At 46.1% G+C, this 26,089-nt stretch overlaps 1 protein-coding gene across 1 annotated transcript in view; it reads left to right on the forward strand.

Moving 5' to 3' along the window:
• Positions 1-762: 762 nt before the first annotated feature.
• Positions 763-26,089, forward strand: part of LOC139265390 (integral membrane protein 2C-like) — an 88,885-nt gene continuing 63,558 nt past the window's right edge. Inside the window, exon 1 of the mRNA XM_070882378.1 lies at positions 763-996. Within this exon, the coding sequence (XP_070738479.1) occupies positions 904-996 (93 nt within the window). The 5' untranslated portion in view covers positions 763-903. The remainder of the gene's footprint in view (positions 997-26,089) is intronic.

Below are 26,089 nucleotides of genomic sequence, written 5' to 3' on the forward strand. Positions count from 1 at the left end.
AGAACTCGGAGACTGAACAAGCACAGAGGCTGCTCCGTGCATGTCTCTGTACTTGGGAAAAGTGGTCAAGTCCTTCTAAGCAACGTCAGTACAGCGGAGCGCTGCTGTTCGAAGCCAGTGGCATAAAAGTTCAAGTAGTAACTGTTAAAAGTCGTGGATAAAGTTTGGAGGTTTGAATACAAGAAACAGAATCATAGTTTTGTTTTTAAATTCATCACTGAAGTTAACCACACATTCGAAGCCCCTCTCCGGTTCTCTGTGGCTGGGGAAAGCGACCCCTGACTCTGACTCTAGTCCTCCGAACTCTCACTTACGCAAAGATTGCCGTTTGCCACGCTAACAGGTTCGCCTGATATTATTCTTAGCTATTTGAACTGAATGTTACTCCATTTAAAATAACGCACTGTGGTATGCTAATGTTTCATACTGTAATTTCTAGGTATTTTATTATTTTGATATCTATAATGGTATCTCTGCTTCAAAGTATTCCATTTCTCACCTCATCTTTACCTTGATCAGCACAAAAAATAGAATTATGTTGCTCAAAATACTGTGGCGTAAGATTAAATTTGCAATAAAGATATTGTACTGACATGCATTTATATAAAAGCAACAACGTGGGAAAATCAAGTTCTTCACACACCACAATGAAATGAACATTGTTTTCAGCACCACCGTTAAGCCTTTCGTTCTTTCGCCTGCCCACCTAAGAAAACGAACACGAAAAAGGCGTTCCCTTTCCATAAAACACACGCACACAAACCCTGAAACTTCCGGAAACCGAGGAGGGAATCCGAAAGGGCAGATCAGAAGCAGGAAGCGCAGATAACTGACGACATTTTTTATATTTTTATTTTAAGATCCAAGGAGCGAGGGGGAGTTTAATATATATTTTCTCCCAAAATGGTCAAGATCTCACTCCCCGCAGCTCTGGGGCAGAAGCTGGAAAAAGCAGAAAGCGAAGCGGATAAAACCGAGATTCTCATCCCTCAAGATGTAAGTCAATTTCAATTTTTGGTCAGTTGCATGTCACAGAGCGTCACAGCTGTACATTATATCTTCCTTCGCTGTCCGATTGTGGACTGACCGCTACAAGCTGTGTTTTTAATTTCCATTAAACTGGAAAAGGGACAATACGCTGCCTCAGAGAAGGGAGATGAATCGCGCTGGCAGTGTACCTCACTGAGTTTTTCGCATCTTTTCACTGCGTATTGACAAAGGAGGAACTGGAGCAGTTGAACGCTGTTTGGGTTACGCTGTTCGTACGCGGAGAGGAGGAGGGGGGATATACAGGCTTTGTTATTTTATTTGTGATAACGTTTTAGTTAACGCGCAACATCGTGAACCTCGCTTTCTTGAATGGCATTCTTAAAAAGAAATATATGAACATGCGAATAGAACTTTGTTGGAGGGGAGTGTATTGAAAATAGGAATGTGCTAGAAATTAATTTGGTTTTAGCATAACCAAAATATGTATGTATTTTATTTTTAATACTGGTTAGTTATACCTCTAGTCTTGTGAGTAGTTGATAGGGTTGTGATTTCAACAACTGATATCCTTTTTTGGTTTAAATTATATTGGAAAGAAGTGACAACAATGTTCCTGAATATAGTTTTGAGCAACTCCAACTATATTTAAGTTTCAAGTCAGGAAGCTTGGGAACAACATGAGTAGGAGGAAGAAACAAGGTGCCAAATCAAAGGGAAATGCAGTACAAAAGCCAATGCTCGCTGCATGATTGTTCTTCTTCTTACTTTTTTTTAAGTGCCACTTCTTAAATTAATGATCAGTTGCTTTGATATAAATGCATTTCATGATGATTGTAGTGAAGAATAATGGCGATAAAATTATTTATCTTTCATCTCATTGTAGCAAATTCCCCATCAATGGATAACACTTAAATTCAAAATCCTAACCGAAACACACAATATTCCCCAATCGTTTAATTTTTAAAACCTGCTATATTCTATTGCTAATTTCAGTTTAAAATAACAGCACAATATAGATGGCTCATGAGTCTAGTGTGTTTTTAAAAGTATTGTGTTGAATTACTGAATTGATTATGCAAATTACGATAGAGACTTACAAATTGACTGTTTTTCTTCATTTCATTGAAATCCAAATCCTAATATGTCTTGCAAATCGATTTGCCAGCATTCAGATATCTTGCACAATTCCTTCTTGCTGCACTGATCAGATATTTTCTTGGTTTATCAAAGTGGAGTAACACCCAAAGGCACCCATTTATTTTTAAACAACTTTCTACATCGAGGTGACAAGCTTGAATATTGGTTATAGACTGTAATAAGAATGTTTCTTTAATCTGCTCAGTTTTGGGGTTGTCTTTATTCTACTGCATTAGGTGTCTACTATATATGGTCCATGTCTCTTGAGACATACAGGAGGGCAGATATCACTACAGCCCTGTAGACCATGAGCTTGGTGCCAGATATGAGGGCCTGATTTTCGAACACACTCTTTCTCAGGTGGCTGAAGGCTGCTCTGGCACACTGGAGGCGGTGCCATGCGACAAATCAGACTCCCCATCCACCCTTTCCTTCAACGACTGTCTGTCCCACCTGTGACAGAGACTGTAATTCCCGTATTGGACTGTTCAGTCACTTAAGAACTCACTTTTAGAGTGGAAGCAAGTCATCCTCGATTCCGAGGGACTGCCTATGATGATGATAACTGCATTAGGTGGCATGCTGCAAAGTGACCAGAAGGAATGTATGGGAAAATCCAGCCTCCAATCAGCTGCCTGTCACGGGGTATTAATCCAGTAGACAGTTCCCCACGCTAAATAAATTCCATCACTTGACCTCTAATGTGAAAATGAGTTCCAAATTAAATGTTTTCTACTTGCCTGTCAACTATTAACTTTCTTGGAAAAATTGTCATTAAATAATGATGACATAAAGAGTTAATGTAGTGGTTGAATCCACATTAGAAACTAAAATTGGCAATAGAAGAGATATCTTTAGACTGGACTTCTCACTTGTAATTAAAGAGAAACAAAAGGAAAGAAATACTTACCTTTTTATAGTGTCTTTCATGACCTCATCACCATCATAGGTAGTCCCTCGGAATCAAGACTTGCTTCCACTCCTGAAGTGAGTTCTTTGGTGGCTGAACAATCCAATAAGAGAACCACAGACTCTGTCACAGGTGGGACAGATATTCGCCGAGGGAAGGAGTGTGTGGGACTGATTTACTACACGTTCCTTTCGCTGCCTGCGCCTGACCTCTTCACGCTCTCAGCGTTGAGACTCAAAGAGCTCAACGCCCTCCCGGATGCACTTTCTCCACCTAGGGCGGTCTTCGGCCAAGGACTCGCAGGTGTCAGCGGTGATGTTGCACTTTATCAGGGAGGCTTTAAGGGTGTCCTTGTGACGTTTCCGCTGCCCACCTTTGGCTTGTTTGCCATGAAGGAGCTCCGCATAAAGCATTTGCTTTGGGAGTCTCATGTCTGGCATGCAAACTATGTGGCCTGCTCAGCTAAGCTGATCGAGTGTGGTCACTGCTTCAATGCTGGGGATGTTAGCTTGGATGAGGACACTGATGTTGGTGCGCCTGTCCTCCCAGGGGATTTGCAGGATCTTGCCGAGACATCGTTGGTGATATATCTCCAGCGACTTGAGGTGTCTTCGGTACATCGTCCATGCCTCTGATCCATACAGGAGGGCGGGTATTACCACAGCCCTGTAGACCATGAGCTTGGTGGTAGATTTGAGGGCCTGGTCTTCGAACAGCCTTTTCATGACCTAAGGGTGTCCCAAAGTGCTTTAAGCAAATTAAGTAATTTTGAAGAGTTAAGTACTATTGTAATGTAGGAAACACGACAGCCAATTTACCCACAGATAATGACCAGATAATCTGTTTTAGTGGAATCAAAACAGTAACTGTTGGAAGTTCAGCATGTCAGGCTGCATCTGAGAAAAGCAGAAAAAACATTTCAGGTCTATGACTTTTGATCAGAACCTATTTTCGTGGTTTTGGTTGAGGAATAAATATTGGCTGGGACACCGGGGAGAATTCCCTTGCTCTACTTCGAATAGTGACATGGGATCTTTTACATTCGCCTGAGAAATTGAGACCGATCTGATCTAACGTCTCATCCAAAAGACAGTACCTCTGACATCACAGCACTCCCTCAGTACTGCACTGGAGTGTCAGCCTAGATTTTGTGCTAATGTCTCGAGTGGAAGTGGAATGACAAACGCCAATCGACCAGTCCTCCTTCGTCTCAAATCCTGCTTGAATCATGTGGCATGAAAATTGCGGATGTCTTTGCCTTGCAGGACTTTCCGAAGAGAGGTTACTTTGATGTAACCTTCAGAAACATCATCCAATGCCTAAAATTCCTGAAGGCATTGAAGGAGATGGCTGAACCGCCGAAACACCGTTCACCCTTCCATTGCAGAGGAAGCGCACTATCACAGTGCATATGTACAACCCCCACATCCCAGTCATTGATGTGCTGACATTCCTCGCTAGGTATGTCGATGGGGCAGGCAACAGCATCGACGTGAACGACTGGTATGGGATTTGGACCAGCAAGCGCCACATCCAGGTCACTTTGAAAGCGACGCCAGCGGAACCATCCTGCACCCACCTCCAGCTTCGCTATTGGAGGAAGTCGGGGCTACATGGTGTACGCTGGACAACCCAATGTGTGTCGGACCTGCGGGAAAGCGGGCCATGTGGCGGCAAGCTGCAAAGCAGTCATCTGCCGCAACTGCAAGAAAGAAGGACACCAGACAAAGGACTGCAAAGAGAGCAAGTGCTGCAACCTTTGTGGTCAGGCTGGACATCTATTCAAGGCCTGCCCCTAACGCAATTTCAGCTATGCGCAGGCGGCAAAGAAAATTGTGACCGGTGAAGAGGAAGCTGAGGAGCGCAACACCCCAGAGCAGACCTGCACCCCTCCCCACCCAAGACACCGTGCGAACAAACACTGACCGAGAGAAGGAGAAAGGGAAGTCTGCTATGGCAAGCTGCCAGACACCAACACCCAGCAGTGAAACTCTCTCTCTCTCTCTCTCTCTCTCTCTCTCTCTCTCTCTCTCTCTCTCTCTCTCTCTCTCTCTCTCTCTCTCTCTTTCCTCCCCCCTCCCCTGCCCAGCACACCGAGTCCATGGACGAGGAGGGAGCAGAAGGGGAACAGGAATGGCAGCTCGTCATCAAGAAGGCGGCCCGCAAGCCTAAGGCAAAGAGACCTCCTGCCGGAACGAAAGGCAAAAGACGGCTACCGTCCACGACGGACAGCAGTGGCTGCAGCTCTTCCGATGACGAAGGGCGACACAAAAGCCCCCACTATTACCATCAGAAGAAGAGGCAAAATGCCAATGCGACCAGCGCAGCCAAGCTCCGGAACACCCCAGCTCCGGAATTCCTGGAGCGACAAAGCGACCGGCGCACCTCAGCTCCAGAACGTTGTGAGCAACGACACCACAGGGAATGAACAGAAGGATCAACCAACACGAGGGCAGCCCAGTTGACATGGAGGACTTCCCATCAACACTGCTGGCTTCCCCTGGTCGAAGCACCCCCAAAGCAGAGGGCAACCCATATCTCAGCCCAGGTGCAGCTGACGATTTTAAAGCTAACCTATATATGAACAGGCCAAAGGACTGCGTGATATAATGTAATGTTTGGACGGTAATCACCAATTTAAAAATGGGTTTAAAGATTGCATCCATTAACCTGCGTAGCGTTAAGTCGACTACGTGATGTGTTTCCACCTTGGGGTACCTCGCCAAGATCAAGGCAGACCTGCTGTTCTTGCAGGAGTGCGGCTGCAGCAGTTACCGGCAGTGGCCGTGATGGTGATCCCACAGACCATCCGTCTGGTCGGGAGACAACGATTGCCACTCCTCCGGCCTGGGCATTCTGCTGCGGGGAGACCACTTCATCACCGAAGTTAAGGAGCTGGTTGGCGGCCGCTTCCTCGTAGTAGATGTACTATATAAAAATGTTCCTCTAAGGCTAATTAACGTGTGTGCCCCGCCTCTCAACAACGAGCGGCTGGCCCTCTTCCAGCAGCTCCTACTGCTGCTGCCGACATCCAGACAGGTCGTTCTGGGCGGTGATTTCAACTGCATCATCAATGCGGCTGGACAATTCAGCAGAGCCGACAGCAAACTGGATGCCACATCCAGACTCCTGATGGGCACGGTAAAAAATGACAAGCTGTGCGATGTCTTCAGCAACCCTGCAAACGGAGCACCGCGTAGATACACCTGGTCGAGACCAGACGGGTCCGTCCGTTCCAGAATAGACTTCCTGTTTGTATCCCACACGCTCAAGGTCAGATCCACCGACGTCTCGCCGGTGTTCTTCAACTGGCCGACTGCCACCCACAGGAAGACCAGAAAGTTTGCATGGGGATATGGAAGCTGAATGTGAAACTGTTGACCCCGGCAAATGTTGAGGAACTCGAGAGGGATTACAAAGGTTGGAGAACCATTAAACCCCTCTGTTTCCCACCAGTGCATCGGGGAATCACAATCAAGATGAACATCAAGAGGTGGTTCTTCCTCAACGGTGTTCAGGAAGCGAGAGAGAGAGACAGAGGGAATTGTCTCAACTCCAGAAGAGTATGCAAAACCTGCCCCTGCTGCAGTCGATGGGGGTCGATGTCACGGAGGAACTCCCAAGAGGTGAAAGGCCAGCAAGGCTCGCTCTTTGCCTCAGAGTCCTCCAAAATCATCATCCGCTCCAGAGTCCACTCCGTCGAGCAGGATGAGACGTGTTCGCATTTCTTCTTCCAAAAGGTACACAGAGAGAGCTCTGTGGTCAACAGCCTAAAGGAAGAAGGTGGTTCTGTGACGTCTTCGCAGCCTGACACGCTGAGAATAAGCAAATCCTTCTATGCCGGGCTTTACGACGTCAAGCCCACAGACCGCGCGGCCTCCCAGTCTTTCCTGTCGTCTATCTCGGAGGTCTTGGATGACAGCGAGCGGGAGAATCTAGACCACTTGCGAACTCTGGATGAGCTGACAAAGGCCATCCGGACCCTCGAGACGAGTAAAACTCTTGGAAGCGACGACTTACCAGTCGAGTGTATTCGGCTCTGTGGGACTGGATGGGCCCAGAACTGCTGGAAGTGTACGGAGGTATGCTTCTGGCCGGCAGCATGTCAGAATCGATGAGGAAAGGCATTGTCACCCTCAAGCAGAAGGGGGAGAGGGAGGAAATTAGAAACTGGTGGCCCATTTCGCTGATCAATGTTGACTGCAAGATCCTGTCAAAGGTCATCGCAAACAGGGTCAAGTCTGCTCTGGAGCTGGTGTTCCACCCGGATCAGACCTGCGCTGTCCCCGGCAGGAAGATCTCTGCTAGCCTCACGCTACTCAGGGATATGATCGCCTAAGTGCAGGACAGGAGGGTGGACACCTGCTTAATCAGTTTGAACCAGGAGAAGGCCTTTGACAGGATATCGCACACGTACCTGATGGCCGTGCTCGCCAAGATGGGTTTTGGGGAGGACATCCACAATTGGATCCAACTGCTCTACACAGACATCAGTAGCACAGTTCTAATCAATGGGTGGGAAACTGAAAGCTTTCCGATCAGGTCTGGAGTCAGACAAGGCTCTTTCTCCTCTGTCTTGTTTGTGTGCTGTATCGAATCCATCAGGAAGGATGCAGGCCTTAGAGGGGTGACGATTCCAGGCAGTGGAGGCGCTCAGTCAAGACCTCCCTGTACATGGACGATGTCTCCATCTTTTGCTCGGATCCGCAGTCAGTCCGCAGATTGTGAGCAATCTGCGACCAGTTTGAACTGGCCTTGGGGGCGAAGGTTAATCGCAGCAAAAGCGAGGCCATGTTCTTTGGGAGCTGGGCCAACCGATCCTTTTATTCCCTTCACCGTTAAGTCAGATTACCTGAAGGTGTTGGGAATATGGTTCGGAGCAGACGGGATGTGCACCAAAATCTGGAAGGAGCGTATCGCTAAAGTCAAACAGAAACTGGGATGGTGGAAGCAGCGCTCCCTCTCCATTGCAGGAAAGAACCTAGTCATCAGGCGTGAGGTGCTCTTGGTGTTGTATGTGGCGCAGGTCTGGCCCATCTCACGCTCCTGTGCAGTGGCAGTCACCTGAACCATCTTCCATTTCGTCTGGAGGTCCAAAATGGACTGTCTGCAGAGACACGATGTACAAATCTCTGGACAGTGGAGGAAAGAACGTTCCAAACGTGGCCCTTATCCTGATGGCTACCTTTGTGTGCGGCTGCTTCAAGCTGTGCATAGACCCTTGGTACGCAAACACCAAGTGTCAGTGCGTGCTGAGGTTCTATCTATCCCCAGTGTTGCGAAGGATGGGTCTGGCCAGGCTGACACGGAACGCTCCAACCAGTTGGACCATGCCTGACCATCTGTCCTTCGTGGAAAAGTTTTTCAAGAAAAACACCTTTGACCACAAGGCCCTAAAGCAGTGGTTGGCATGTAAGGTCCTGGACGCCCTACGGAAGAAGGAGATGGTGGATCCTGTCGGGCGGTTCTATGAGCAGACTGTCGAACTCGTTTGGCAGAATGTCTCATAGCCAGAGTTTACACGCAAGCACCAAGACATAGCTTGGTTGGCGGTGAGAAGGGCCCTACCCGTCAGATCCTTCATGCACAGCCAGGGTTTCAACACCACGGCACTCTGCCCCTGTGTCGGCTGTGATACGGACGAGACTGTCATCCATCTCCTTCAGGATTGCGTCTTTGCAAGGCAGGTCTGGAAAGAGATGCAGTGGTTGCAGTTGAAGTTCATCCCAAGCAGCTCCATAACACAGGACTCTGCTCTACGGACTGTTCCCAGGGACACACACCGAGATGGACATCATCTGCTGCTGAGGGCCATCAACTCTGTGAAAGACGCACTTTGGTTTTCCCGAAACTTGCTGGTCTTCCAGAGCCAGGAGATGTCCACGGCCGGATGTTGCTGCCTGGTGCAATCCAAGGTCCAGGAGTATGTGCTGACGGACGCACTAAAGATTGGTGCAGTCTCCGCAAAGGCATGATGGGGAAGAGCCACAGTTTAAGGCCCTTCTGCCACGGTAAACTCGGGATGGAATCAGACCTCCCCCTCGGGCTGTACTTGTTAATCTGTTTGTATACATAGAGCACCATGTACTGAAAAAAACATCTGGGTTGTGCCATGTATAATGAAAGTTTCTGCACTGTTTAGTAACTTGTAAAGAAATGTAAATGTATCCTCACCCGTTCCGTGTACTGCTTTCATCTGCATAATGCTACATGTAACGTGATTCGTGATCAGTATTGAAATGTATCCTGGAATGTAATGTAAACCTGTTCTTATCTGCTCCATGTAACACCCTTATTTGTACAGTGCCACATATAACGTGATTTGCGGATTGTACTAAACTGTACCTTGAAATGAAATGTACGCAAGTGTATTGTTTGGAACTGCTGTCAGCATCCAAATGAATTTTATGGAATTGCTAACTGCATCCAAATGTCCTGAACTATTTTCCAATGTATCGTGAACATTTTTATATGAATAAAGTGTATTTTTTGGAAAAGAAAATGTCTCGAGTGGAGCTTGAACCCACAACTTTCCGACTCCGAGGCGAGTGCTACAACTGAATCAGACATTTCCCTATTGTAACGGCTGTGCACCAGTACAATGGATGAAGAAAACAGAAATTAAAAAGGAAGAACTCAGTCCCAAAGTACGCTCTTTTCCTTTTAAGGAAGTATTCTCCAGCTTATTTGGTCTATAAGGAGCTTTACTAAATCGACATTGTACTTTTAAAATTAATTCACTGGATGTGGGCATCGCTGGCAAGGCCAGCATTTATTGCCCATCCCTAGTTGCCCTTGAGAAGGTTGTGAGCCATCTATAATGTATCTTTATTTTCTACTTGTTGCTAATAAGTGTGAACTCTATGCTATTATAGTTGATAGCACACGGACGATGCCTGCATCTGCGCACATACAGAGGCTGAACTCCAGGATGTATTTACTGAGGCGTACGAAAACATGGGCCTTACGCTAAACATCAGTAAGACAAAGGTCTTCCACCAGCCTGTCCTCGCCGCACAGCACTACCCCCCCAGTCATCAAGATCCACGGCGCGGCCCTGGATAACGTGGACCACTACCCTTGTCTCAGGAGCCACCTATCAACAAGAGCAGACATTGACGATGAGATCCAACACTGCTTCCAGTGCGCCAGTGCAGCCTTCGGCCGCCTGAGGAAAAAAGTGTTTGACGACCAGGCCCTCAAAACTGTCACCAAGCTCATGGTCTACAGGGCTGTAGTAATACCAGCCCTCCTGTATAGCTCAGAAACATGGACCATGTACAGCAGACACTGCCAGTCGCTGGAGAAATACCACCAACAATGTCGCTGCAAGATCCTACAAATCCCCCGAGAGGACAGACGTACCAACGTTAGCGTCCTCGTCCAGGCCAGCATCCCCAGCATTGAAGCACTGACCACACTTGATCAGCTCTGCTGGGAAGGCCACATCATTCGAATGCCAGACACGAGACCCCCAAAGCAAGCGCTCTACTCTGAACTCCTTCATGGCAAACGAGCCAAAGGCGGGCAGCGAAAACGTTACAAAGACATCCTCAAACCCTCCCTGATAAATTGCGACATCCCTACTGACACTTGGGACTCCCTGACCAAAGACCGTCCTAAGTGGAGGAAGTGCATCCGGAAGGGCGCTGAGCTCCTCAAATCTCGTCACCGAGGGCATGCAGAAATCAAGCACCGGCAGCGGAAAGAGCATGCGGCAAACCAATCCCAGCCACCCCTTCCCTCAACGACTATTTGTCCCACCTGTGACAGAGACTGTAGTTCTCGTATTGGACTGTACAGCCACCTAAGAACTCATGTTAAGAGTGGAACCAAGTCTTCTTCGATTCCGTGGGACTGTCTATGATGATGATGATATAGTTGATATTCAGCATGCCTTCCTGTGATAGAGGGATTCCATTATTTTATTGAATATCTTTATAACCCATAAAAAACCCGAACCTCTGAGACATTATGTACTGCGTATTTTTTAATTCAAATTTGATTCTGACTTGTAATTATATCCTTTTTAGACATCAGATGTCTAATTTTTTTTTTTAAATTACGATGTAGCAGATTTTAGCCAATGGTTTGGAGATACCTGTAACTGCTTTAAAGAAGAACTGTCTCAAAAACTTGGGGACTGAGTTGTGCCTTTTAAGTTTGACCTGCCAGTAATAGGGTGGAACATGCTGCACCCAAGGCTGATACCTTGGACAGCAACAACAACGTGCATTTATATAGCACCTTTAATGTAGAAAAATGTCCTAAGACGTTTCACAGGGGCGTTATCAAACAAAATTTGACAGTCACACAAGATCCATATTAAGGCAGCTGAGGTAGGTTTTAAAGAGCGTCTTAAAGGAGAAAAGAGAGGTTTAGGGAGGGAATTCCAGAGCTTAGAGCCTCGGCAGCTGAAGGCACGATCACGAATGGTGGAGTGATTAAAATCAGGGTTGCGCAAGAAGCCAGATTAGAGTAGCGCAGAGATCTGAGGATTGTAGGGCTGGAGGAGATAACCGGGATAGGGAGGGTGAGGCCATGGAGGGATTTGAAAAGTGGGATGAGAATTTTAAAATTGAGGCTTTGTTAAACCAGGAGCCAAAGTAGGTCAACAAGCACAGAGGTGATGGGTGAACGGATCTTGATGTGAGTTAGGATATGAGCAGCAGAGTTTTGGATAAGCTCAAGTTTACGGAAGGTGGAAGATGGAAGGCCGGCCAGGTGTGCATTGGAATAATCAAGTCCCAAGGTAACAAGACATGGTTGAGACTTACAACAGCAGATGAGCTGAGGCAGGGGCGGAGTCGGGCAATTTTACGGAGATGGAAATAAGGGCTCTTGGTAATGGCGCAATATGTGGTCGGAAGCTCATCTCGGGGTCAAATACAACACCAAGCTTGCAAACAGTCTGGTTCAGCCTCAGACAGTTGCCATGGAGAAGGATGGAGTCAGTGGCTAAGGAACAGAGTTTGTAGCAGGGACTGACGACAATGGCTTTGGTCATCCCATTATTTAGTTGGAGTTAATTTATGATCATCAATACTGGATGTTGGACAAGCAGTTTGACAATTTAGAGAGGTCGAGAGAAGTGGGCAGTGAGGTCAAGCTGGGCGTTGTCAGGTGGAACCTGACCTGTTTTTGGACGATGTTGCCAAGGGGCAAGCATGTAGGTGAGAAATAGGAGGGGACCAAGGATAGATCTTTGGGGACACCAGAGGTAATGGTGCAGGAGTGTGCAGAGAAGCCATTGCAAGTGATTCTCTGACTACGATTAGATAGATAAGAATGGAACCAGGTGTGTGCAGTCCCATCCAGCTGGATGACGAAAGAGAGGTGTTGGAAGAGGATGGAGTAGTCAACTGTGTCAAAGGCTGTAGACAAGTCAAGAAGGATGAGGAGGGATAGTTTATTGTTGTCACAGTTACATAGGATGTTATTTGTGACTTTAATAAGAGCAGTTTCGGTACTAGCAGATAATACACATACTTTTTATCAGTCACTGCAGATGCATACAATATGTAGTCACCATGTGACAAATGTAACTGCAGACTTCAGCTTGTTTCAAAGCTGGGAGTACTATCTGTGGGGGGGAAAAAAATATCTAGAGAAAAATAACGAATAGCTACTACAAGTACAGACTCAATGGAGTTTGACACGTTGACAGGGCAACCTGCTTTATAGATGATTCAGAGCAGATTGTTATGAAACAGCTATAGACTTTTATAACTTACTGAAACATCCAAAAAGGACTCAACATTGGGATTATGCCTTTAGTCTTAAACTACTAAATTGACAGTACCCTGCTAGAAAACGCACACAGGCAAAGTTTTATCACAATCATGAAATAAATGCATTCTACAGATGTGATGATGCCAGTTGATACTTTACCAGCTGGGATTAAATGTGATTCTTTCTTGCCATCAATGATACTTTATGATGTACATATCAGTTGCAAAGTAAAACTGACTTGAAATACATGTGACAAATTGGTGAATAACTTTTATGAAAAGTACAACATTTGGTAAACCACTTCTGCTTCAGTTAATTTGAAATTAAAAGACACTGCCCAAAATTTCTTGCTTGCATGTCAACATTTCTTGTACTTAAATAGGGTCCAGTTTGCCAGTGTCAGAACAAATAGTGATTGATCACCTAAGCTTGTTGTACTTCCAAATAATGTATGATTTTATGGATCATTTCAGAACACCCCCAAATAGGATGATGCCATAGTGTTCACATTGTAAACACAAGAAATATATAATCCTCCGATAATTCAGATTATCCAGTGAGTACCTGAGCCATACAAAGAGAGAGTTGAAGAGGTAACAGAGTAAGTAGATAAGGGTAATGCAGTAGATGTAATTTATCTCGATTTTCAAAAGGCATTTGATAAGGCACCACATAATAGACTAATGAATATGGTCAGAGAATGCAGAGTCAGAGGACAAGTAGCAGAATGGATAACTAGCTGGCTTCAAGACAGAAAGCAGAGAGTAGGGATAAAGGGTAGCTATTCAGAGTGGGGAATAGTGCTTCACAAGGATCAGTGCTGGGACCACTTTTGTTTGCAATTTATATTAATAATTTAGACTTTGGAATCAAGAACATAATTTCTAAATTTGCGGATGACACCAAATTGGGGGATAGTCAATACTGAGGAGGACTGCAACAAATTTCAGGAGGACATTAATAAATGCAGAAAGGGCAAATAATTGGCAAATGAATTTCAACACACATAAATATGAAGGTCTGTATTACATTTTTGTAAGAAAAATAAGGAGGTCACATATTACTTGGAAAGTAAGAATCTAAATGAGGTAGAAGAGCAAATGGATCTGGGAGTACAAATACACAAATCACTAAAGTGACGACACAGGTTAATAAGGCCATAACAAAGCAAACCAAGCATTCGAGTTATTTTCTAGAGGGATTAAATTGAAAAGTAGAGAAGTTATTTTAAACTTGTATCGAACCTTGGTTAGACTTGGAGTACTGCATACAATTCTAGTGGTCATATTATAAAAAGGATATAGTCACTGGAGAGGGTGCAAAAAAGATTTACAAAGGTGATACTAGAAATGCCAGAAAAGGATGAACAGCCTGACTCTCTCCTCTTGAAAAGTGAAGGCTGCGAGGTGACCTAATTAGAGGTCTTTAAAATTATGAAAGGTTTTGATAGAGTGGATACAGAGAGCGTGCTTCCACTTGTGGAACCGAGCAATGTGGAACTCGCTACCGCAGGGAGTGGTTGAAGTGAATAGTACAGATGCATTTAATGGGAGGCTATGATAAGATAAGCATATGAGGGAGAAGGGAATAGAGGATTATACTGATAGTTAGATGAGGAAAAATAGGAGGAGGCTCGCGCATAAACGCTGGCATGGACTGGTTGGGCCAAATGGCCTGTTTCTGTGCTGTACGCCCTATGTAATCCTATGATAAACAGTAAGGTCTCCATTTCAATGCCTGATCTTTACTGAGGTAGTTGATTGCAGCTGGGCAGTAGTGAGGCTACAATTAGCTGTGGTGCCCTTGCGTTAATTGCATAGGGTGCCTCCTCTTGATCATCAACCAACGACCCCTACTGGAAGTACATACATGTCGTTGCCAAGTAAGGGCAGGATCGGGCCTCTATAGGTGTGCTAGAACTCAGTCTCCAGGTTCACACTTGAAGAATGGCCACTTGTTCAAGGTACCAAAGTGTGACCACCACATTTGGAAACATACCCAGTGAGAGAGGCAATACCTTTGGGGTGATAGAAGAGAAAATTGCTTCAATATTCGGACTAAAACTATGATGGATTTAAGAGTGTGTTTGAGATCACACGATGCTGGCTAAAATGAAGCATACACAAATATGTGGACAAACTAGATTAAAGGCCCATTTTGGAGTCAATGCCATTTCCAAGCATGCTTTATGAATGTCAACATCAGGGGATAGTCTGTAGTTTTTGCCAACTGAAATGATCATCAAGGAGGCTGACATAGGACAGTTTTGAGAGTGCGTGAATAATTGTAAATAAAGTAAAATCATACAAATTAAGGAAGTTGGATAGTGTGCCAGACTGTATAAGATCTCTTGCTGTGTTAAATGGTCTTTCTTTTTCATTCTTTTATTATAGTTCAAGCTGAGCAGTGTGACAGAACCGATTTTTTCCACTTTGTATTGTAAGCTTTCACAATGGAAGATTTTCTGGATTCCAAATATGCAATTACCTATGAAAGAAACAGTACTCCATTGAACAACCAGTTCCTTTTAGGAGCTTTCATCTCAATTTGAGAATCTGGGAGGCAGTTTAGTAAAGAAGCAGGAGTTCTTATCAGAACTACAATCAGCCTGTATAACACTCTACCATTTATCACCAGTTACTAGAGCTGTGATGCAGATTTGTATTTGTTGTTGGAGGTGGGGCAGCTCTGTTAATAAAGGATGATATCAGGGCAGTTGTGAGACGATATTGGCTCTAATGAACAAAATGTTGAATCATTGTAGGTGGAGATTAGAGATAGTAAGGGGAAAAAGTCACTGGTGGGCGTAGTTTATAGTCCCCCAAATAATAACTTCACGGTGAGGCAGGCAATAATCAAGGGAATAATGGAGGCATGTGAAAAAGGAACGGCAGTAATCATGGGGGATTTTAATCTACATATCGATTGGTCAAATCAAATCGCACGGGGTAGCCTGGAGAAGCAATTCATAGAATGCATACGGGATTGTTTCTTAGAACAGTATGTTACAGAACCTACAAGGGAGCAAGCTTGCTTCGATCTGGTCCTGTGTAATGAGACAGGAATAATAAACGATCTCCTCCTAGTAAAAAATCCTCTCGGAATGAGTGATCACAGTGTGGTTGACTTTGTAATACAGATTGAGGGTGAGGAAGTCGTGTCTCAAACGAGCGTACTATGCTTAAACAAAGTGGACTACAGTGGGATGAGGGCAGATTTGGCTAAAGTAGACTGGAAACACCGACTAAACGGTGGCACAATTGAGGAACAGTGGAGGACTTTTAAGGAGCTCTTTCATAGTGCTCAACAAAAATATATTCCAGTGAAAAAGAAGGGTGGTAAGAGAAGGGATAACCAGCCGTGGATAACCAAGGAAATAAAGGAGAGTATCAAATTAAAAACCAATGTGTATAAGGTGGCCAAGGTTAGTGGGAAAATAGAAGATTGGGAAAATTTTAAACGACAGCAAAGAATGACTAAAAAAGCAATAAAGAAAGGAAAGATAGATTGCGCAAAACATAAAAACGGATAGTAAAAGCTTTTACAGATACATAGGCCCCAAGTTTCGTCCCGCGGCGAAAACGGCGCACCTCCGAGCTGGGCGCCTGTTTTTCGCGCCGAAAACTGCGCCTAAAAAAAAGTCCGATATTCTCGAGCTCCTTGGAGCTCTCTGTCTGCTTGGCGCGGCGCGCTCTTCGCAGCAGGGGGCGGAGCCTAACACTCGCTCCGATTTTCTAAGTAGCAGGGGGCGGGTACAATTTAAATTAGCCTTCGTGGTGCCGGCAACCCTGCGCGTTGGAGCGTGCGCGCACGCGCAGTCTCTCACAAACATTGGCACTCGGCCATTTTTAAAAATACTGCAGAAAAAGTGAAGATTTGTTTCTTGGACCCCTGCAAAGGTAAGTTAATTTTTTTTTGATAGTTCTGTGTGTGTGCTGAAATCAGTGAGTTCAGCTTTTCACTGCTAAACTTGCAGAACCGGTGCATTGGTGCATGCAAATTAAGGACTGTGTGTTTGGAGAAATGAGTGCCAATTCAACTTTGCAATGGATCAACGTCCACCAAGAACAAAGATGGCAAACCATTGCATAATACGTGGTGTTGACAATGCAGCACCCATTCTGCAAATTTAAATATAAAACTGTCGATGTGGCTGCCTCTCCCTGTCCAAATGGCCTCAGTCCCCCTCACAGCTCGAAGGCTGCTGCTTTATCTTCGGCTGCCGTCGAGCCACTGACGTCGCCCCTAAAGCGTGGCCGAATGGCCTCAAGCACCATAAAGAGCTGCGTGTGGCAGGTGTTGATTCTTCGGCTGCCGGCCACGAAAAGAATGAAGGCCTGCCTCAAGCACTGCAGCTCAGCTCGAAGCTTGCTGCCGCTGCCATCGAGACACTGACGCCACACCCCTGCCTGTCTCCAACATGAAGGGCCTGCCTGAAGCACAGCAGCTCGAAGGCTGATGCTATTTCACACAGGTAGGAACATGGTTTATTTAATCTTTTCTTTGCTTATAAATTTTTATTCAGGTTGGATTTATTTGTATAATATTTGTATAAGTATAACTAAGGATTGATTGTAGAATTTAATGACTTCCCTTCCCCCCCCCCCCCCCACCTCGTTCCCTACGCCTAATTTGTAACCTACGCATGATTTTCTAAAGTGTAGACAAGGTTTTTTCGAGCGTACAAAAATCTTCACTTACTCCGTTCTAAGTTAGTTTGGAGTAAGTTTTCACTCACGAAACTTTGAAATCAGGCGTAAGTGGCCGGACACGCCCCCTTTTGAAAAAAAAATTCTGTTCCAAAGTGAAACTGTTCTAACTGACTAGAACTGGAGCAAACTAAATGACGAGAATTCCGATTTCTAAGATACTCTGTTCTACACCAGTTGCTCCTAAAAAATCAGGAGCAAATCATGTGGAAACTTGGGGCCATAAAACAGAAAAGAATGACTAAAGTAAATGTTGGTCCCTTAGAAGATGAGAAGGGGGATTTAATAATGGGAAATGTGGAAATGGCTGAGACCTTAAACAATTATTTTGCTTCGGTCTTCACGTGGAAGACACAGAAATCATGCCAGAAATTGCTGGTCACAGAAATGTGGGAAGGGAGGACCTTGAGACAATCACTATCACTAGGGGGGTAGTGCTGGACAGGCTAATGGGACTCAAGGTAGACAAGTACCCTGGTCTTGATGAAATGCATCCCAGGGTATTAAAAGAGATGGCGGAAGTTATAGCATATGCATTCATTATAATCTACCAAAGTTCTCTGGACTTTGGGGAGGTACCAGTGGATTGGAAAGCAGCTAATGTAACGCCTCTGTCTTAAGGAAGGATATACTAACTTTGGAAGGGGTACAGAGACGATTCACTAGGCTGATTCCGGAGATGAGGGGGTTACCTTATGATGATAGATTGAGTAGACTGGGTCTTTACTCGTTGGAGTTCAGAAGGATGAGGGGTGATCTTATAGAAACATTTAAAATAATGAAAGGGATAGACAAGATAGAGGCAGAGAGGTTGTTTCCACTGGTCGGGGAGACTAGAACTAGGGGGGCACAGCCTCAAAATACGGGGGAGCCAATTTAAAACCGAGTTGAGAAGGAATTTCTTCTCCCAGAGGGTTGTGAATCTGTGGAATTTTCTGCCCAAGGAAGCAGTTGAGGCTAGCTCATTGAATGTATTCAAGTCACAGATAGATAGATTTTTAACCAATAAGGGAATTAAGGGTTATGGGGAGCGGGCGGGTAAGTGGAGCTGAGTCCACGGCCAGATCAGCCATGATCTTGTTGAATGGCGGAGCAGGCTCAAGGGGCTAGATGGCCTACTCCTGTTCCTAATTCTTTTGTTCTTATGTTGTAAATTTACAAGTAGGAACAGAGTTTTTAAATCTTCCTGTTTTAATTGCTGCTGTTATTTATGAAGGTGTCCACATAATCACAAAAGTTTGTTCTGTCCCATTTAAAGGTCTGATGTACTATTGATAACTGTCACCATGGAGCAGCTGTATCCAATACAGTATTCCTGTGCAGCCACCATGGAGCAGCTATGTTCAAAATCATGTCCCCGTACTGATCTGTAAACAGATTTATCATATGTTTTTTCTTCATCCAGATATTGCCCCCTCTGGTCATATGCTGTTCTGATGCTGGTTTATTAAGTACAGAATCTTATCTACTTTCTAGATCTTCTAAAGCTGTGGTGCAGTATGATCAAGTGTTGTACTGTATAACAAATCTCTATCTGGAAGATCTCTCTGTGCAGAACTGTATTATGGGAAGTCTCGACTAATTAAGCAATTTCCTCTCCTAACCAAGCTGTTTAATGCACATTGACCCATACCTTGCTGGATCAACAACTTGCATTTATGTAGCATCTTTAACATAGTAAAATGTCCCAAACCGCTTCACAGGAGCATCATCAGGCAAAAGATTTCACATCGAACCACATCAGGAGACATTAGGACAGATGACCAATAGCTTGATCAAAGAGGTCAGTTTAATGAGTGTCTTAAAGAAGGAGAGAGAGGTAGAGAGGTTTAGGGAGGGAATTCGGAGCTTAGCGCTGTTTAAAGGTATCAGCAACAACTTGCAGGTGACTTGCACTTTTGATTTCTACTGGCTGTGTAAGTTTGTGCAACTGTTTGGAGCTTTCTACAGTTATTTAAAGTTAGTGAGGTGGCACGGAGTAGTGCTGAAAGTGGAGAACAAGTGTTCAGGTCAGACCACTTGTTCCCAGTCATGGGGGCTCTACTTGCAGTCCCCCTCGACATGGAGATGGAGCAGAGGCAGCAAAGAAGAGGATAAGCTGTTCACAGAGGGAGGAGGAGGGACAGGAGGCCTTACCCACCAAAGGTCTTCTGAGAGCACATCTCCAACCTGCACTTAAGCCAGGAGCAGTGTATTAGGTGGCTCCGTTTCACTGAGGTGGTCATAGAACTCTCACTTCCTGGAACGAGACCTCCAGCCTCAGAGCATGGTGACCAGAGCTCTCCCAGTGGCCCTGAAGGTCACCATGGCCCTCTTTTTTTTTTGCCACTAGATTCTAGAGCAGGAGCCATAGCTAACATCTCCCAGTTCACCGTCCATTGCTGCATCCGGGAGGTCACAGTGGCTCTGTACTCCGAGAAGGGACTTCAGTGTCTTCTCTAACAGAGAGAAGCAGGAGGAGTGCACATGAAGCTTTTCCAGGATATTGGGCTTCCCCATGATGCAAGGCATCATCAACTACACACGTGACTTTGCTTGACACTGCATATCACCTGAGATGTGCTGCAAAGGCTACCACTCACTTATTGTGCAGTTGCTGTGCGACCACATCCAACTTATAATGGTGAATGCCTGCTATCCTGCCAGCAGTCATGATACCTTCATCTTGCGCCAGTGCGGTGTACCAGCAATCTTCCAGCCACCATGTTGAATCTGAGGGTGGCCGCGAGGCGACAAGGACTATCCGCTCTACACTTGGCTAATAACTCCCCTCAGCAATACCACCAGTCGTGGCCAGCACTTGCACATTGAGAGTTATGCTGCCACAAGGAACCTCATTGGGCAGACCTTCGGGGTATTAAAGCAACAATTCCACTGCCTTGACCGCTTGGGAAGAGTCCTCCAGTACACGCTGGAGAGGCTGTCCCATTTCAAAGGGGAGGGGGGGGGGGGGGGGGGGGGTCTGCTGCATTCTCCACAACTTGACCATCATAAGGACACAGCTCTTATCACCATGGTTCCGCGACTACTTGAGGACGAGTAAGAAAAGGAGGACGAAGGGAGGAGGCAGGCACCAGACCCCAGTTCCAGATGGGCTGTCTGTGAGCACCTCTTCAGAATCCGCTTCCTCTGAATGAAACCCCAGATCTCCACCTCATCTTCCCTCTATCACAGAACATCACAGCAATCTCTTGGGCACAAAACTCAAATGAGAGCCACCACAAAACAAACATTCCAAACTTAATTTATAAATTAATCAATGCAAAACTACATAACATCAATTATTCACCCTAGCTCATGGACTTCTGTGTCTCTAACATTGAGATCATCCATTCAGCCACCTCTGCCTCTTCCCTTCCTTCGCTAGCCCACCAGGCCAAACCTCCTCTAAGAATCCCCCCTGCCCTAGCTCTGACCTCACATCTTTCTCCAGTTTCTCTCCGATCTCCCCTCATGATCTCTCTGAGCTCATCTTGTCCATGAGACACTTCCTGCTCCTTTGACCCTATTCCCACCAAACTGCTGATCACCCATTTTCCTTTTTTGGCTCCCATATTAGCTGACATTGTTAACGGTTATCCTCAGGTACTGTGCCCCTCTCCCTCAAATCTGCTGTCATCACCCTCTCAAAAAAGCAACCCTTGACCCCTCCTTCCTTGCAAACTGCCACCCCATTTCCAACCTCTATTTCCTCTCCACAGTCCTTGAACTTATTGTTGCCTCGCAAATCCCTGGCCATCTTTTCCACAACTCCATGTTTGAATCCCTTCAATCCGGTTTCCCCGCCTGCCACAGTAACGAAACGACTCATCGAAGTCACAAATTTGTGACTGTGACAAAGGCAAATTAGTCCTCCTCCTCCTTTCATGACTTGTCTGCAGCCTTTGACATGGTTGACCATTCTATTCTTCTCCAACGCCTCTCCATTATTGTCCAGCTGGATAGGGCTGCACTCGCCTGGTTCCATTCTTATCTATCTATTTGTAGCCAGAGAATCACCTGCAATGGTTTCTCCTCCCGCTCCCACATTGTTACCTTTGGTGTCCCCCAAGGATCTGTCCTTGGCCCCCTCCTATTTCTCATCTACATAATGCCCCTCGGCAACATCATCCAAAAGCACAGCGTCAGTTTCCACAAGTACGCTGATGACACCCAGCTTTGCCTCACGATGATTTCTCTCGACCCCTCTACAGTCTCTAAATTGTCAGACTGCTTGTCTGACATCCAGTTCTGGATGAGCAGAAATTTTCTCCAATTAAATATTGGGAAGACTGAAGCCATTTTTTTCGATCCTAGCCACTGGTTCCATCCTTCTCTCCAACTTCTGAGGCTAAATCACACTGTTGGAAACCTTGGTGTTATATTTGACCCTGAAAATATCTACAGCATAACTAAGATCATCTATTTTCACCTCTACATCGCCCGTCTCTGTCCATGCCGCAGCTCGTCCGCTGCTAAAACCCTCATCCATTCCTTTGTTACCTCTAGACTTGACTATTCCAACAAACTCCTGGCTGGCCTCCCACATTCTACCCTACGTAAACTTGAGTTGATGCAAAACTCGGCTGCCCTTGTCCTAACTCACACCACCAAGTCCTGCTCACCCATTACCCCTGTGCTCGCTGAACTGCATTGGTTGTTGGGCAACGCCTTGATTTCAGAATTCTCAACCTTGTTTTCAAATCCCTCCATGGCCTCGCCTCTTCCCATCTCTGTAATCTCCTTCAGCCGTACAACCCCCCACCGCCCCCCCCCCCCCCCCCCCCCCCCCCGAGATATCTGCGCTCATCTAATTCTGCTCTTGTGAGCATCCCTGATTATAATCACTCAACCATTGGTGATTGTGCCTTCTGTTGCCTCGGCCATAAGCTCAGGAATTCCCAGCCTAAACCTCTCCACCTCTCCACCTCTCAAGATGTTCCTTAAAACCTACCTCTTTGACCAAGCTTTTAGTCACCTGCCCTAATTTCTCCTTATGTGGCACTGTCATATTTTGACTTATAATACTCCTGTGACGCGCCTTGGGACGTTTCACTACATTAAAGGTGCTATATAAATATGTTGTTGTGCATTCCTTTCGTATCTGTCTTTCGTGTTCCTGTGCCTACTCTAGTGCTTCTACGCAGTGCTACCCCAGTGGCTGAAACATGGCTAGTGGAAGGCTGCTGACTTTCCGTGGACGAGATTGCAGGATGACCTCGAGCAGCTCTGGGCCTAGAAGACCCTATTGTAGACTGTACCACCTCAGCATGGCCGTCAGCAGTCTGAGCTGGCTGGCTGACAGGCAGCAGCAAGGGCACTGGCAGAGTGGCAGTGGTGGGAGTAGGAATGCTGACGTTCTGAGAGAAGACAGCAGCTTCTTGCTCCACGTGGACACAGCCACTTCCCCCAGCATTCTTAGCCATCTATTGGAGCACAGATTGCCGGACTGCTTAGAAACCCTGCATGCACCTTTCCACATTCGTAAACCCAGCCACAATGGCATCAGTCTGAGCTTGTATGAGAGCAGTCTGAGCTTGCATTGCAACACTCAGAAGTTGAGTCGCTTCTGCATGTGCTGCAGTGGAAGCTGAGACGTTACCCATCAGACCCTTCATCATTGTTGGGTCCACAAGTATCCTAATAGAGTTGCCCATTATTTCCATCCTGGAAATCATGGGCTCCAAGTTCCGTGCAATGTTGGAACCGAGCTCCTCCATGCTCCTTGACAGTGGCAAGAGGCTCTCTGACAGGCTTTATATTGCACCAAGCTTTTCTGTGTTCATGCCCATCACCCGTCTTCTGAACGCCCGCTCCATCAAGGTCATCATCTGAATCCTATGCAGCAGAACTCATGCACGAACTCGTCCTCCGGGGAGCTGGCACCTGAGCTACCCTTTCCCCCAGGCCTGGCTTCAGCCCACTTGTGCCCGGTGACCCACCACGTGCAGGTACCGCCTCAAAACTACCCTCTAAAGTCCATTAAACCTCTTGTGGCACTTGATCCAGAATCTGAGGGCAACACACGTGGCACTGACAGCTTCTGATATCTCCTACCACTGCCTTCCAATATGCTGCCTGGAAAGCCTCCTACCCCACTGTGGGTAGAGGACCTTTCTTCTCCTGTGCACCCCCAGGACCAAGGCCTCCAGTACTGCATCTGAGAAGTTTCTTGCTCTCTCTCTCCCCTGTTGAGCTGTGCCTTCACCCAGAGTGACCGTGAGGATGCAACAACGCACCTCCCCTTTAAGAGGTGTATAGAGCCATGACAATATTTTATTGGTCAGTAGACTGCACCCGATCTTGGTCCTTCTCTTGTGCGCTAAGCCAACCAGCAGCGTGTTTAGCGCTGAGCTCAGCGCTCCAGTCATGTTAATGCGCAGGCAGCACCAATTTTGCATGCTGCCTGCACCACCTTGAATGGTCACTGGCAGATCATGCCTGTTTTTGAGCTTAATCGAATTTCACCCCTATTATGTTTGTAAATATCTTAATTTCGTCGTGTGCTATTTTTGACATGTTTGTGGAGTTACATAGCATATTTAATCCTGAGTAGTTTAACAAGGAACCGTAAATAAATTTGAATTATCTGTCACTGATATAGAAATCTTTAAGCGAGGACAGCCAGTGACAAAATGACATGTAATAATTTTTCTTTTCTACTTTGTTGCACAAGTTCTTTAGGATGAAAGGTATAGCAATTCAGAGGATTCTTTGGAACCTGAAGATCAGAGGTTGTTAGCGTGAATGTTTTCTCGGAAGAATCACTCAACACTCGGAGTCGGTTCCAACGCCGATGCGGCCTTTATTTTCGCTAGTGGGGAAGAAGCCTCAGGACTGGATCCAGGCACTTCTCTCCGACGAACAAAGAAACTCATCGATATTTATATGTTTTACAATAGTTCTTTACAGTTACTCAGCCCACTTCGGCTGGACACAATCCAATCATAACGATTATCGATTACATATAGGTTTCTTTAACCAAATAGAATTCCCCTGATACCTCAGGGGCTGTATGTTCGGTTTTGTCAGCTCGGGCTGATTAATGACCTCGTTATGTGAGGCAGGTTCTCCCCTTATCTCTGTTCCTCGGGGTTCGGCTGTGTGAAGTCACTGATTATACCAGTGTACTATAATGGTTCGTTATAATTATCTTGTATCCAAGGCATTCCTGGTAGTGGGCCTCACAGGGTCATTGCTCGGTCAGCCCCAGTTCATTACTTGACAAACGGGGTTCCCATCATGCTTGGGCAGCCATTTTATATGTGGCCACTTTAAACTTATGAGTTTAGATATATTCAGCAGGTGCCTAATGCCTAGTGTTTTGATATATTCAGCAGGTGCCTAATGCCTACAACAATTCCCTCCTTTCGGTAAAGGGACTAGTCCTAGTCCCCCTTTAACCGACCGCCCTACTTTTATTAGATTTTGTGCACGACCCGGTGCTCCCTGCCTCAACGTGCTGGCCAGTCACGCGGTTTCAGGAGTCCCGGTTGCTTAATTCAAATTAACAAAGGCCAAATACTCCTGCCCCTTTATTAGACAGGCTTGTTTAGTATTTGGAGACCGGTCATGGGTCCCTCTTCGTCGTGCTTGGTGCCTGCATGCCTGACAGGCCATTATGCCCCATGTTACTGATAAGATCAATTGTATCCCGACTAGTATGTGTGAAATTATTCGAATCCAAGGATGGATGTTCACATTTATTCCCCAGTCCCAGACCTTACTCCACCAACTCTGACTTTGTAAGTCTACATCGATATCTTCTTCCAGTACTTTGATTTTAGTTTGCAGTTGGTGGTAGAGCTTTACGGATTGACCCACTCTGAGCCTCAATTCGCGTAATACTTCGGTTAGATGTGGGATAGGGACCTGCTCTGGCTCGTCATAATCCTGCAAATGATCGTGGAGCTGATCGGTTACATTAATAACTTCGGGCTTCCGGCGCCTAACCTGTGTGATATGCGCTTGCCCGATCGTGACAGGTCGTAGCGGCGCAAAGCAAAAGTTCGGCTGTGGTATCGGGCACTGCAGGTCATTATACTGGTATGAACGCTCTGTGGTAGAGACGCAGTATCTTCCCTTTCCTCCGTAGCCTGCCCTCGCGTAGTGCCTGTGTGCGGGCACTATTTCTAGTACACACCCGTCGGTTTGGTTAAACCCGCACTCGTCTAGCTCACCTCGGCCTACCGGGTGAGGGCATACTGTGATCTCCCCCCTTGGCTTGCATTCTGTTAGGGAAATTCCGGTAAGTATGTTGTTTCGACGAACGGCGGAGGGTGGTGGTCAGATAGTAACGTATGGAGACATTTTCCTATGTTACTCCGATATTCTCTAGTTGGTATAGGGTGAACGGCCCTGAGTCCGGCGTGGCTATAGGGATCATCAGGACTATCCCTATCCCAGTATTCCTACCCATCTGGCAATCTGGAATTGCTGGGTGTACTCGGGTCAGTCCCTTCAGAGTACAATTATCCAGTGTCCCCCTCTGGTTAGCCAACTGAGCTAAATGTGAACTGTCTATCCAATCGGGTACTTCCCTGCGTTGGATCTGGTCGAGATTGTGGCGGATCTGTCCCACCATCCACAGACCATAAGCATGACAGAGTTGCCTCTGTCTTTGCTTTCCGGT

Source organism: Pristiophorus japonicus, chromosome 6 (genome assembly GCF_044704955.1).
Source record: "Pristiophorus japonicus isolate sPriJap1 chromosome 6, sPriJap1.hap1, whole genome shotgun sequence".
In the NCBI taxonomy this organism is placed as follows: domain Eukaryota; kingdom Metazoa; phylum Chordata; class Chondrichthyes; family Pristiophoridae; genus Pristiophorus; species Pristiophorus japonicus.